We start from the raw sequence: 14,949 nt of genomic DNA, 5'->3' as shown, positions 1-14,949 counted from the left end.
GACTCAGTCATTCCAAGGCAAAGGACCTGCCATGCCTCCTCCGTATATTGAGTGCATCTGGATGGCCTTTTACGTAGTACGTAAGTAATGAGAAAGTTAACTAGAAAAATATCTATACAATACAAAGAAGTGGAAAACATGGAAGAAGACACCTGTTGGGTGTCTCATGGGAATGCGTGAAAAAGAGAGAAATGTAAATAATTTGGTCTATCGCCTGGAGGGAGGCAGAGCAGACAACCAGCTTCTTCCACTGGTTCCCTTTGGCAATTCCATTCAGTCCAATGACCCAGATGCCATGTTCCATGGATGAATGGAAAACACTATGTCTTTTTTTATTTGGGATTATCTACCACACATAAGCTTTGAAGTGGTTCCTCTATTCCACAGAAATGTCTCAAGTACCAACTATGGCCAGCATAAATGGGAGCTAAAATGTTTAAAAGGCTTCATTCCTACCTTTCAGAAACTTAAAACAAGGTCTTGGGGGGGAGGGGGATTCTTGTTACAAACTCCTGGGCTGGTTACGACATAATTGTTTTACCTGGAACACGGTAAGACCCTGTTAAAATGAAACCTAGAGTTTCCAGTAACGAGCACAGCTTGTTGTCGCCACAAGCTCTGGACTTGGGTCCCCTGAAGGACGACTTCTGGCCAAATGCTTTCCGTGTGTAGCAATGATACCCCAATTGCCATGAGCGCCTAAAGGTAAGATAGCAGCTCGCCGGTGATCCACTTTTATTCATTATACAACTGAATAAGAACAGAATTTCTGAAAGTTGGCTTTAGTTTTATATTGCATTGCCTTCCTTTTTTTTTTTTTTTTTAAGTTACTAGTCATGGTGTTGTAAGTAGTTGACTTGAGAAGACAAAAAAACAAAACCCTTTACTGCTAATATTTCACCACTGAAATACTTTAAGGGAATTTATTTCAAGAGATTCAAATAAACAAGTAGGATAGGGTACATACCAAGGAAGGGCACCAAAAAAGTGGGATGGGGGGAACTTTTTTAAAAAGGTGATGTGCCAAAGGTAGAAGCATTTAAAAATAGTTTGCTGTTATCCAGCCTCTGAGTCATATTAATATCTGGTGTGAGAGAAGAGTCCAACTGATAAAGAGAAGCTTATTTAAGTGAATGGACTTCTCATACGAGCAAAGTCTGACCCGTTTCATGCTTTGAAATGTCATGAGGATTGGATGAGATTGAATTTGCTGTGTCGCAAATAAACAGAGCTATATGTGATTTCAAAGAGCTTTCACGTACATTCTCTCATTTAATCTATGCACAATCCCATGGGGGGCATGGTAAATCCGTTTTCAAGATGAAGCCACTGCGGAAGGTCAAACCCAGGAGTGACAAAGCCAGGATATAAACCTGGATCATCTGCCTCCTAAGTCTGAACACGTTCCAATGCACCCAAATTTTGAAAAATATTGTTATTGGCTCTAGCATTGTTCAATGTACTCATTAGACACACCAGGAAGAGGAGGAGGTGGCCAAGAGGGAGGAAGTGGGAGAGAGGAAAGCTTTTGAATTTTCCAAAGAGTCCAGGCTTTGCTATGATTACACACTGTCCTCTTTCTTATCACAGTGGATGGAGCTGCTTGTCTCTGTGTAAACTGTGGCTGCAAAGCCGGAATATGACCTTAAGGGCCAGCCACAGGTGCAGGCTGTTCTTTGGTTAGCCCTGGGTGACTGTTTTAGCAGTAGTATTGCTTTATGTGAAAAGTTGTGTGCCTTCCCCCTGAAACAGCCACTGGAGCTCTGATTAACAAATCCCGCCACCCATTATCAGCCTCCAGGCAAATTTTGCTAACTTACTATTTTGATACACTTCTTGGGGCTTCCCTTGGAAATTTCCTGCCCTCCCCCCAAGACTTCCTTTGGCCCACATTCCAAAAGTTGTCCGGTCAGGCTACTCACTATTATTTTTATCTCATTTTCTAGCAAAATCAGCTCAAGAATGGAAACGTGTTGGCACCTCATGGCTTGCAACCATAGGTGGTTGTAATTACTATCAATTGCTGCTGTACAGACCTTTAATTCAATCTAGAACCTGAAACAAGATTCAAGTCATCAGCTAGTCTCCTGGAGCAGAAATCCTGGATATATAGTATCACAAATGAAGGCTAAGGAAAAAGGTCATTCACCTTAAATATTTATGAAGATTAGGTAATGCTTTTTTATTGATGTGGGCTTGCGTGACCCCTTTGGAAAACCTATTACCTATGTCCGATTTTATTCATTACTGAGTAGATATGATATAAATTTATCTCAGGAGCCTATCTTATATTTACAAAGTATTTTGAAATGCTTATATGAAAAAAATGGACTGGAGTAGAGGAATTGGAATTATTACTGTAAATTCTAAGCATTAGGGAAGATTGCAACTCCAAAAATACTCAATTCTTTCTCATTCTAGTAAATAATGAGATTTTAATAAATTGAACATGAAATATTTATGACTCAAAGCTTAAGTTAATTAAGTAAGTATTAATAAACATGGGAAATATAAAAATGTATAGGATAGTCTTGGCTCTCGGAGAGCTTACAATCCGTCTGGGAAGAAAAAAGAAAAATGTAAAAATTAAATGACAAGAGGTGTCGAAAGGCAATATATTGTTAATAACCTTGTTGAATGCAATTAGCAAAGTACTGTAGGGTAGAGGAAGGAGAGATCATTTCCAGAAACAGTGGGCAGGGATGATTATAAAATAAAAAACTTATCAACCAAATCTTGAAGGCCGAATCTATTGAAACAGAGATGGAGGAGGGGATTCTTGGTGGAAAGAACCCAATGAGAAAGAGTACAGATGGGGGGGGGGTGGGTGGGAAGAAGACAAGTATAGACCCAAAAAAGGAAAAAAAGGAAAAAGAACACCGAACGGCAAGTTAGGGTGACAGGGACAATTGTACTGCAATATAGTGCTGGAAAGGCCACTTGGAACTAGACCTTTATGCCAAGTTAAGGAGTGAAGGTCTCTGACCTCGACAGCATCTTGCTTCATTTTTTTTTATAATAAATTTATTTTTTATTGGTGTTCAATTTGCCAACTTACAGCATCCTGCTTCAAAACAGCGTTTTAGAACTATTAATTTGACCCTGGCATGCCAGATTAAATTGAGCAAGGGAGATGCAGAGGCTGGCAGATGCAGACCATGATAGTGGGATGGAAAGGGAGGTGGGGGTAGTAACCATGGAGGAAGAAGCCTACCACCTCTCCTCACACTTAGTAGCATTTATCCTTGGAGCTTCCTGTTCTTTTTTGTAAAGTACTGTCAAATGAGGGGTCCCGAAAAACTGATTCATTCTGGCAGTTTCCAGGAGGGAATGGGGAAATGGCGGAGCTATTCCTTTTGAACTTGCAACATGTAACAGCTGTATAAGTGGATACGGTGAACCTTCTCTTTTTTTTTTTTTAAATATTTTTTTTTTAATTTTTATTTATTTATGATAGTCACAGAGAGAGAGAGAGGCGCAGAGACACAGGCAGAGGGAGAAGCAGGCTCCATGCACCGGGAGCCCGATGTGGGATTCGATCCCGGGTCTCCAGGATCGCACCCTGGGCCAAAGGCAGGCGCCAAACCGCTGCGCCACCCAGGGATCCCCCGAACCTTCTCTTTTTAATCTATATCCTCATCTAAGGACCGAAAAAGGCAGCTCGAAAGTTCCTCCCTCCCAAAGTGTCATGAAATGTAGGATTTAAAGGAGATCAGAGACCATTTTATTTTAAAAGAAAGCTAACTCTAGGGGTACCTGGTGCCTCAGCGCTTGAGCGTCTGCCTTCAGCTCAGGGCGTGATCCTGGGTCTGGGGATCGAGTCCGACATTGGGCTCCCCGCGAGGAACCTGCTTCTCTCTCTGCCTAGGTCTCTGCCTCTCTCTCTCTCTCTGTGTGTCTCTCATGAATAAATAAGATCTTAAAGAAAAGAAAAGAAAAGAAAAGAAAAGAAAAGAAAAGAAAAGAAAGCTAGCTCTAGTTGAATGCAGGCTATTCTGAACTTTTCCATAAGTACAAGTGAAAGAAAGCCCCAAGAATGCCAGGGACCCCTTTATGTCCACAGCCCTATGTTGGAACTCCTATTAAAATAACTTTCTGGGATAAATGGATAAAAAAGATGTGGTTTATGTATACAATGGAATATTACTCAGCTATTAGAAATGACAAATACCCACCATTTGCTTCGACGTGGATGGAACTGGAGGGTATTATGCTGAGTGAAGTAAGTCAATCAGAGAAGGACAAACATTATATGGTCTCATTCATTTGGGGAATATAAATAATAGTGAAAGGGAATAAAGGGGAAAGGAGAAAAAGTAAGTGGGAAATATCAGAAAGGGAGACAGTACATGAAAGACTCCTAACTCTGGGAAACGAACTAGGGGTGGTGGTAGGGGAGGTGGGCACTGAGGTGGGCACTTGACGGGATGAGCACTGGGTGTTATTCTGTATGTTGACAAATTGAACACCAATAAAAAATAAATTTATTTAAAAATTAAAAAAAAAATAACTTTCTGGGGATCCCTGGGTGGCTCAGCGGTTTAGCGCCTGCCTTTGGCCCAGGGCGCGATCCTAGAGTCCCACGTCGGGCTCCCTGCATGGAGCCTGCTTCTCCCTCTGCCTGTGTCTCCGCCTCTCTCTCTATGTGTCTATCATGAACAAATAAATAAATCTTAAAAAAAATAACTTTCTGGTTTTGAATATCTGTGATTAAATGTATTTATTATCCAGAAATCTGGGGGGAGTTTGATGGATCTCTGAGTGAGCAGAGGAAAAAGCTTCAATCCGAATCTCATGTCCTGACACGTGGTTTATACATATGCATACAAATGCTCAGATCTATGCATAGCGTGTACACATACAAGGACACAGACGTGTATCCCTATGGTAATGTACTGGCATCCGGGGCCTCGCACTGAAATCTACAACCACCTTCTGGCTTTATCGCTCACAGAAATGCAATCCCTTGGCCCATCACGGGCACTTGGGCTTGGCACACGCTCTTCCAGTAACACCTCTTGACGCAGGGACGGTGCAGGATAGAAAGCCTCCTCCCCACATTCCCTCCACCTCGCTCCACGGCCCAGCACTCAGAACCCCTTTCCTGGGCAGCGACAATCGCAACTCTTTCCAACCCCGTGGCTATTTTGAGTCTGCCTCTTGAGGGCGGCCACAGAAGGAAGCCTGAAGGGGGAGGGAGACGCGAGTTGGCAGTGACAGGTAACTGAGGCTGAACTCGGGGTGCAGCCCCCTGTTCCTCCCCCTCTTTCTGGCACCCCTCCTTTCCTTACTCTCCCCCCTTCACCACCTCCCCAAGTTGGCAGAACCAGGCTGACAAGTCCTGGCGCAGGGGTGAATAAACAAATCACCCACACCCACACCCACCCTGCCTTCCAACACTGATTGATTATCCAGTTTGGGCCTAAAGCAAGTTTATGTTTGGATTTAAGTAAGGGAAGGTGGTTAAAACTGCTGGACTTTATAAGCTGAGTAAAGCCTTGCTTTTAGCTCTTGACTTGGGTAGCTGTGCAAACCCAGTCTCTCTCTCCTCAAGGTAAGAATATGAGTTTGGTCCAGACGTGGATGCTCCTCCCTCCAGACCCTCTTCCTTTTACTCCGATGCTAGAAGGGTGTTGTGAGCATTGCATAATGTTTTCATGCACCCTTAACATGGGTAATTAGAAGCTGTTTACTTCTCAAGGATTCCATTAAAGGCTTTTTATTTTCAAGGCTGAGCTGAGGACTCCGACGCGGCGGGATTGGGGGGGGGGGGGGGCTTGCAGTCCAGCAGCTATACACTGCGCCTTCCGCGTGGCTGTTCCCCCACACAGGATCCCGCCCGCCCACCGATAGGCTAACGACTCCCCAATTTCCAACGGATCCACTGGCCAACTCAAAAACCACTGATGGAGCCTTAAGTGCTATAGGACTATTAATCCTCTTGAGTATTTACGTATTTTTCTGCTCTCATCCCTCCAAAGCTAATGCTAGAGTTTTCAGAATCTGGGAACGTGGGCAAAGGAGAAAGCCACGGAGCAGCCCGAGGAACCCGAAATGTCAGCTCGTTATGTCAACCAAAACTACCGGTGCCTTTTCGTCTGTATTGACCCAGCTCAGAATATCAAGTCACATCTTGAGTAGTAAAACACAAAACGCAGGTGTTACTGCCGAATGTGAAAAGGTCTGAAACGCAATTAAACGTGTCCTGTGTTTGGGGCGGGGTCCTGGATCCTGCGTTAACACTTGTGTTTTCCTTAAGCCTCTCTTTCCGATATCGACACACGCCGTTGCATCATACTCACACATTCATTAGCTGGGGGGGCCGAGGGGTGTGTGATTTTCCCACCGGTCCTCAGCGTTAGCGGTCAGACGCACAAACCTTCGCTTCCCTTCTGCTCCTACCGCTCTGGAACAGAAGCTGCTTGCAGGGGCGCCCAGGGAGCGATCTCGGCAGATGCGCGGTTCGCTCCGGCAAGGCGCTCTGCTGGAAAGTTTCCTCTAACCACCAACACCCGCCCCCGATCCCCCCCGAGCTGGCGGGACGCGGGCTGGCTGGGCCCCCTCCGGACGGGGGAAGGGTTTTACGCACACTCTGCCAGGCTGCGGATCCGAGACACGGCCTCGCAGCCCCACTCCTCCAACCCCGGCGGACGGACGGCGCGGGGCGCTCGGGCGCTCGGGCGCCGGGAGAACGGCGGGGTCCCCTCCCCGCTGAGGGGAGCGCGCGCTCTGCTCCGCAGGGAGCCGGGGCCCCCGAGGTAGAGAGGATGCCAGAGGGGGGAGGGGCAGGGGGAGAGTGGGAGCTGCGGGGGCGGCGGGAACGCGGGCCGGGAAGGGGGGCGCAGGGCCCTGGCCCCGGCGGGCGCTGCAAGGGGCGAGCTCGCGGACCGCGGCGGGCGCGGGGGCGGCGCTCTGCCCCGGACACCCCCGAGCGGCCGAACGGCGGGTGGGAGGAGGTGGGTGGGGGGGTGGGGGGGTGCGGGGAGTTCGGATGCGGGGGGTGGGGGGGGGGTGAACCAGAGAGGGGCGTGCCTTTGCCCGGATTGGCTGCAGGAGCCTGACGCGAGGTCCCGGGGGCTGGCTCGGGGGAGTGGGAGCGGGGTGGGGTGGGTGCCGGGTGCCGGGGCCGCGGGCTCGGCGCGCTCAGAAACATGCTGAGGTCCCGGCGGCTGTTGCAGCAGCGGCAGCGGCTCCAGCAGCGGCTCCAGCAGCGGCTCCGGCAGCGGCTCCAGCGGCGGCAACTCCGGCGGCAGCAGCAGCGGCGGCGGCGGCGGCGGCAGCGCACGGCTCCCGCGGGGAAGGCGCCCGGCGCCCATGCCTCCGGCCCCGCGCGGCGGCTGCCCTGACCCGGCCGCGACCTCCGCGCCCCACGTCCCCCGGCGTGGTCCCCGGCCACGGCCCCAGCCCGCCACACCCCCCGCCCCCGGCCTCCGCAGCTCGGCATGGGCGCGGGGGCGCTGGCCCTGGGCGCCTCGGAGCCCTGCAACCTGTCGTCGGCCGCGCCGCTCCCCGACGGCGCGGCCACGGCGGCGAGGCTGCTGGTGCCCGCGTCGCCGTCCGCCTCGCCGCTGGCCCCGACCAGCGAGGGCCCCGCGCCGCTGTCGCAGCAGTGGACGGCGGGCATCGGGCTGCTGATGGCGCTCATCGTGCTGCTCATCGTGGCGGGCAACGTGCTGGTGATCGCGGCCATCGCCAAGACGCCGCGGCTGCAGACGCTCACCAACCTGTTCATCATGTCCCTGGCCAGCGCCGACCTGGTCATGGGGCTGCTGGTGGTGCCCTTCGGGGCCACGATCGTCATGCGGGGCCGCTGGGAGTACGGCTCCTTCCTGTGCGAGCTCTGGACCTCGGTGGACGTGCTGTGCGTGACGGCCAGCATCGAGACCCTGTGTGTCATCGCGCTGGACCGCTACCTGGCCATCACCGCGCCCTTCCGCTACCAGAGCCTGCTGACGCGCGCGCGCGCGCGGGCCCTCGTGTGCACCGTGTGGGCCATCTCGGCGCTCGTGTCCTTCCTGCCCATCCTCATGCACTGGTGGCGGGCCGGGGGCGACGAGGCGCGCCGCTGCTACAACGACCCCAAGTGCTGCGACTTCGTCACCAACCGGGCCTACGCCATCGCCTCGTCCGTCGTCTCCTTCTACGTGCCCCTGTGCATCATGGCCTTCGTGTACCTGCGGGTGTTCCGCGAGGCGCAGAAGCAGGTGAAGAAGATCGACAGCTGCGAGCGCCGCTTCCTGGGCGGCCCCGCGCGGCCCCCCGCGCCCCCGCCCGCGCCCGCGCCCGCGCCCCCGCCCGCGCCCGCGCCCGGCTCCCCGCGCCCCGCCGCGGCCGCCCCGCTGGCCAACGGGCGCGTCGGCAGGCGGCGGCCCTCGCGCCTCGTGGCGCTGCGCGAGCAGAAGGCGCTCAAGACGCTGGGCATCATCATGGGCGTGTTCACGCTGTGCTGGCTGCCCTTCTTCCTGGCCAACGTGGTCAAGGCCTTCCACCGCGACCTGGTGCCCGACCGCCTCTTCGTCTTCTTCAACTGGCTGGGCTACGCCAACTCGGCCTTCAACCCCATCATCTACTGCCGCAGCCCCGACTTCCGCAGGGCCTTCCAGCGCCTGCTGTGCTGCGCGCGCCGCGCCGCCCGCGGGAGCCACGGGGCCGCCGGGGACCCTCCGCGGGCGCGGCCGCCGCCGTCCCCCGGGGCCGCCTCGGACGACGACGACGACGACGACGACGAGGACGACGCGGGGGCCGGGGCCGGGGCCGCGCCGCCCGCGCGCCTGCTGGAGCCCTGGGCCGGCTGCAACGGCGGGGCGGCGGCCGACAGCGACTCCAGCCTGGACGGCGCGGGCCGCCCCGCGGGCGCCTCGGAGTCCCGGGTGTAGGCGCGCGGCCTCCCGGGGGGCGCATCGGTGTTCACTCCAGACCCAGAGCAGGTGAACCCCGGGCCCGCGCACCCCCGTCGCATTCATCCGAGGCAGACGCGCAAAAGCCACGGACCCGACCGTTGCGCACGCAGGAGAGTTTGGGGAGGCGCGGGAGAGGGGCTTGCACATCTGTCTTGGGTTCCTTTTTTACTTTCTTTCTTTCTTTCCTTCCTTCTCTTCCTCCCCGCCCCCCGTGTGTGTGCTTCGGCCTTTTCTTTGGTGTGTGCGTGTGATGCATCCATCTTCGGTTTCTGGAGTTGTCTTTATTCCCCACCCCCGCTCCACCCCCCGCCACCTCCAGGTGGTTTGTGACACTTGCTTCCAGGACCAGGTAGTAGCAGCGGAAGGGAGAAGCATCAAGGTCTATCGGCTTGGCTTCCCGTCCCGTGCTGGGGCACAGGAGCCAGCAGTCCGAGGCACAGGAGGGAATGACAGCGGCTAGGACAGAGTTCCTTTGCTTTCCAGAGAAATTTCATTTTTAACTCCTCTGAGTAATGATTTTTTCCTGTCCTTAAAGCAAAGGGGGAAGAAAGGATGGATATGCAAAAAAAAAAAAAAAGTCACGTTTCAAGAAATTTTAAGCTATTCTTGGAACAAGCCTCTCACCTTGCTTTCTTTTTTGTAGGGCACACCTGCTGTCCCCGCGCGCCTCGGTGGTCAGGCTGAGGGGTTTCTACCTCACACTGTGCACATTGCACAGCAAGATAGAAAGACTTGTTTATATTAAACAGCTTATTTATGTATCAATACCAGTTGGGAGGACCAGGCGCTGAGCCTCTGAGACATGTGACTCTGTCCATTGAAGACAGGACAGGAAAAAAAAAAAAACAAACCCACAAACAAACCCCAAAAGGAAACAGTTCAGATTACTGCACACATGCGTTAAAAAAAAAAAAACAACAAAACAAAACACAAAACAAGGAGTGGTTCCAAATACCATTTTTGCACAGTGTTAGGAATTGTAAAGTCCACACGAGATACTACTTGCACAAAAAGAAATGAAATATTTTTTAACGGGGCAGGGGGCAGATCTTACAAAACTAAAATAAAATTCAGACTCTACTTCTGTTGTCTGTTATGTTATTGAGCTAATGATTTATTGGGAAAAATACATTTTTATACTCTTTTATCATGGTACTGTAACTGTATCCATATTATAAATATAATTACCTTAAGGATTTTTATTATTATTTTTTTATGTCCAAGTGCCCACGTGAATCTGCTGGTAAAATTTAGCACTCGTGTGTAAATGGTATTTCCTCTGTCTGTTCTACCAAGTATTTATACTCTGGTGCAACTAACTACTGTGTGAGGGATTGGTCCATGTGCAATAAATACCAATGAAGCACAATCAAGATTATGTGCCGTGTGTCTGTAAGGGGTCAGTGATGATGGAAAAGACAGTTTGTTTTGTTCAAAATATAGGCTGGGTTTCCCATAGAGCTCTTTTAATAGCTTTTCATGACTCAGTAACATAGCAAAATGCCTCTAGACCAAATAAGGCATGCACCTACTGAGAGCTGCAGACTTGCCCTAAATTTTCACAGTCGGATTCAAGGTATCCTAGACTACTTATAGTTGTTTTCAAGATCCCATCTGCTGCACTTGACTTAAGAAGTGACATTTGGGATTGTGTATCTTTAAAAAAAAAAAAAAAAAAAAGGGATAGAGCCAGGTAAATCAACTGCAACTTTGCACAGAAACGCAAGGGGGAAAAAAACTACCTCCTTGAATAATGAGTTGCCTGCCAGAGCGAGGTAAGTGGCTTCCACAGCTTGTTTTTCTTTTCCAGTAGAAAATCACAGCTTACAGATGATGATCAGTCTGTGCAGATTTCTCCAGTGGCCGTTTAGAGTGAAAAGTGCTTTTATGCTTAAGCAAAAATTTATAAAAACAGCTTTTAAGTAAACTTTTTTTTTTCTCTTATGTAATTAAATAGACCATTTTCCCAGAACTTGGGGGTGGACACAGGTAAAAGCAAATGTGAAAAATTTTAACTCCCTAGCAAAAGTGTGACGCCCAAATGGATAGGATATTTTCCATAAAATTGGTTTCTAAAGAAAGTATAGTGAAATAGCATCCTGGTATTCTACACTTCTCCAAAATAACTTTAAGTATTTATCTTTTTATTTTTAAACAAGCTTTATATTTCATGATCGTATAGTAAATAAACCAAATGGAGGATTATAAGGTTTTGACTCCTTCTGGGCTTTAGCATGAAGAAACTATTCCCTGCTAAGGAAAGTGAAGATTGATTATCTTTTTTTTTTTTGTTTGTTTGTTTTTTTTTTTGCGATGGAGTATTCTAAAGACCAGGAGACAGTCTTCTGAGAAGGGTTAATGATGTAGATGTGTTGGAGACCAACAGAAGGTTGTATGAATAAAAGATGCTATGAAGTTTAACCCCTTTCTCCAGGAAAAAAAAAAAAAAAAAAAAAAAAAGGAGGAAGGAAGGAAGGAAGGGATGGGAGGGGCAAAATGGCAAAACTTATTTAAAGAAAAATACTGAAAGAAACTTGGTTTGGAGAATATAAAATCTATCTCAGGTTGAAATCTCACTCCTTCCCCAAGAAATAGATAGAGCCTACTTTGTCCTCCTTTACCCCACCATGAGTATGTAAGATGCATTTTGTTAGGGGTTTTGTTCTTCTTTATTTTAATTTATACTAGAAAATTGATAGACAACGCCTACAGTTTCATCTGACAAACACTCAAACGCCAGGGTAATGTTTCCCTCTCCTGACTTCCTCATTGTTATTTTGTTTAGATAAGTCTTTGTGCCTAAATAAAAAGACAGTTTCCCAGCCCCAATTTCCAGGCCCATCAAAACTCAGGTCTTAAAATCATGACACTCCTTTAAACTTTAATAAACAAATATGTATAGTTTAACTACTTGGTCTAAACTCTTGAATGAATTACAAGAAACGACTCTAATCTTGGGTCCAGTTGGTATGTATTTGTAGGAAATAGAGAAAGATTTTTCTAGGATCCCTTGAGTACCCTCAGTATTATGAGGATTCTGAAACAGACCGAGTCAGTGATTTCCAGCTACCCATGATAACTCCTTTTTGTTTTTTTTTTTGAAGAAGACAATCACTGATTTATGACAGACATGCAGGAAACAGGGGGCTGTCATTCCCAACAGCTCATGGCAACGAGAGAACTGTCGATCCTGTTTAATCTGGTGAAATAAGACACACCACAAGGGATAGAGGACAGCAATGAATATCCAGAAAATCAACCTCATGCCGTGAGTTTGTGTGCAACAAATTCCAAAGGCTTAAACCTTAAAATTAAAACAGTGACCTTCAATGTGATCCAATGTCATTGATTCACTACACTGGAAATTATGTTCAGATTGTGCAAAGTTCTCTAGCGTGTAACAAGATATTCCAGCATCTACAAATTCCCTCTTCAGTGCAGAAATGTGGGATTGGTATAGCATATAGGTGAATCCTTTGGCAAACTTGCCTATGTAAAACTTCGCAAATGGAGTTTATTTTTTTCGGTCGGTGCTTTTTTTGGAACTGGAATTATTAGTAAGTGCTTTTTGGGAATTACTAATAACTTCTAAGTGGCTATTGTGAAACCTTTCCTTGTGAGGCACATTCTCCTAGCTTATTTTAATTTCGTATTCTGAACATGCTAACTTCCTCTGGCAATATGTAAAATTGTCAGGCGGAAATTCTGCACCCAAAGTATCAGGATGATATTATCATTTCAAGTTTTTAGCAAGAGCTTCTAAGCAAGGGTCTAAAGGGAAATTAAGTTTTGCTGCCATATGTGTAGAGCTTTAAAAGAAAAATTTTTTTTAACAAAGCTGGACTCATTAGTTCTTTTGAAGGAAAAAACACAAATAAAGAACCTTCGCAGTAATTCAAATTAAACCCATTGGCACAGATAATTTAGTTTTATTTTGTACATTTCTGGCATATTGTGCTGAGAAATACTAATTCTTTTGAATCCCTGCCAATTTGCTACTAATCAAAATGGAGAAGATATGCACTGTTTGGATTATACCTAAAAATAGTTGTGCTACAGTCACATCAGCAAATGGAATTAAATTAATTTCTCTCTCTCTTCTCCTTCACACATAACCCTCCACGTTATTTAAATTTCCATCAAGAATCTTGCTCCTGAATCTCAGAATTTGGAATTCAGTATGTCCTAAATGGCATTGCTACATTGCAATGATTTTTTAAGCAAACTCCACTGGACTACTCTCTGAGACATACACCTCTCCCGAAATTCCCACTTTTACCTTGCTTTCATTTAAAGAGTAAATGAAATAGCCCTGAGAATGTAATCAAAGAGGTGGTAATACTATTAATAGGTGCTTTGTGGATTAATTTCCCTTCAGCAGAGTCTTTTTACCCTTTTGTGGAAAGAGGGAGATAGTTTCTGAATCAATAAGATTTGGTCATTTGACGGAGCAGTTAATAGGCTTCCAAATCTAACTGCTCTGAAGAGCAGAGCAGCCCCAAGGAAAAGTTTATGCTATAACGTCATCATGAGAGCATAATCTTTGCATTATTGTCAGCAGGACCCAAGAAAGCACTGGAAGTAACCGTCTACACCCTTTAAACCTTTGCCTTCACTTGCATGTTGTGCAAAGATCACTCTGAACACATGTCTACCTTCTGTACCTGCTTGTCTGGGAGCCACCACACTCCCTTAGCGCTTCTCTTGAGCACTTCCTCAGTTCTTCTTGAATGAACTGAAATATCTAGAACATCTAATTCTAGATAAATTATCTTCATAGCAGCACTAATTTCTCATGAACAGTTTCCTAAGGCTCTGATTTTCAACATGTCTCAATGCTTTCATTATAATTCCTTTCTACTCTCTCCACATTCCCTTGCTCATAGCTGTTAATTAGTATTAGCAAGATCAAGCTGTTTTCTTCCTATTTATGCCACAAAACTTAACCTATGATGATGCATTTTAAATGTGTTCAGTTTGGATTTCTTCCTGAGAATTTCAGTATTGCTCATAATTACAAATGAAAAAAAAATGTTTTAAGGATTGTTTGTACATTTCCTATAAAAGGTCTTCACGTTGAGTGTAGGGTGTGGGGTTTTCTTAGGCTTTATTTTTCTGTTTTTCTTGACTTTTCACTTTTTAACCAAATGACCTTGTCAGTCTTTCAGTATCCTGATTGCAAAGGATAACATCAGCTAGTCCACCTTCAACTATGTGTAAATCCGTTTTCAAGTCATTATTAGGTGAGCTTGGGTAAATTTCTGTTCTTGGAGAGAGAGAAAAAAAAAAAAAAAAACACTTGTTCAAATAGATGGTCCAAAGACTTTGGCTGCTCTGGCTGGCCACTGGGGCCAGTGACCTTGGGAAAGTGGGTTGGTTTCCCTACCACTCAGGTTCACTTCCCACAAAGCCTGATCAGGAGGCTTTGTTTGTGAAACCCTTTGAGATAGGAGTTTATTGCTTTGCAAAGTCTATCATTTCAAGTACTTCCTCCTTTCTTTTCCCTTTCCTTGCAACTCCACCCACAAAATCCCTGGTTGTTGGTGTTTTTTTTTTTTTTTCTTTTTAAGTGAAAGGAAAGGCAAAAAAGAGCAAAATATATATGTATAATACCCCATGAATCCAAACAAACAGTCCTTCGCTTTTTATCACATTTAAAGTTCTGCAGAAACCTCAGCTAAATAAAATAACCTCCCTAAACATCGGCTTAAAAAACCTGTTTGCCGTGTGCTAAGCAAAAGATGGTTGTTTAATGATTTTTCACCCACAGCCACTTTGAGAAAAAATGTAAGTCAATTTGGAAAGTTGCTCACCTCTACAATTTTGCATTGAGTTGTAAATGCTAAAAGCGACTCCCTGGATTGTTCTCTTTTTCTGGACATAGCAATTCAGAGATGAAAAATGCTGAGAGCAATGGGAGTTGGTCTTTTTGTTTACCTCTTTTGTGGCTTGGAGGGTATTGGATTTCTTCCTTCCCAACCTAACAGTGACAAACCTACGGGAACTTTACTGTTAACGTTAACTGGAGGAATTCACCTACCATCTTAAT

The 14,949-nt window shown here is 47.0% G+C and overlaps 1 protein-coding gene and 2 long non-coding RNA genes across 9 annotated transcripts in view; 2 read left to right on the top strand and 1 right to left on the bottom strand.

The window, feature by feature from the left end:
* The window catches only part of LOC144301085 (uncharacterized), a 159,747-nt gene extending 152,927 nt beyond the window's left edge, over positions 1-6,820 (bottom strand). For 2 of the 7 annotated variants that reach the window (XR_013367816.1, XR_013367821.1), the window contains exon 1: positions 6,303-6,815. This is a non-coding gene — a long non-coding RNA (uncharacterized LOC144301085). Of the gene's footprint in view, positions 1-6,302 lie in introns of all 7 variants that reach the window. The other 5 variants (XR_013367817.1, XR_013367819.1, XR_013367822.1 and 2 more) reach the window with 5 other exon arrangements.
* On the top strand, positions 5,076-6,242 carry LOC144301087 (uncharacterized). Its single transcript, XR_013367824.1, has 2 exons — positions 5,076-5,220; positions 5,982-6,242. It is a non-coding gene; the product is annotated as an uncharacterized LOC144301087 (long non-coding RNA).
* Positions 6,821-7,391: 571 nt separating the features above from the next.
* On the top strand, positions 7,392-10,273 carry ADRB1 (adrenoceptor beta 1). The gene has a single exon (XM_077877561.1). The coding sequence runs from the start codon at positions 7,443-7,445 to the stop codon at positions 8,874-8,876; it is 1,434 nt and encodes a 477-aa protein (XP_077733687.1). The 5' UTR covers positions 7,392-7,442; the 3' UTR covers positions 8,877-10,273.
* Positions 10,274-14,949: the final 4,676 nt, after the last annotated feature.

The sequence above is a fragment of the Canis aureus genome, chromosome 29 (genome assembly GCF_053574225.1).
Source record: "Canis aureus isolate CA01 chromosome 29, VMU_Caureus_v.1.0, whole genome shotgun sequence".
NCBI classification, from domain to species: Eukaryota; Metazoa; Chordata; class Mammalia; order Carnivora; family Canidae; genus Canis; species Canis aureus.
Note: the sequence above shows the minus strand (reverse complement) of the source record. Positions and strands in the feature narration are given on the sequence as shown.

Coding starts and splice junctions, on each gene's coding strand:
- ADRB1 (XM_077877561.1), top strand. CDS start 7,443: ATGGGCGCGGGGGCGCTGGCCCTGGGCGCCTCGGAGCCCTGCAACCTG.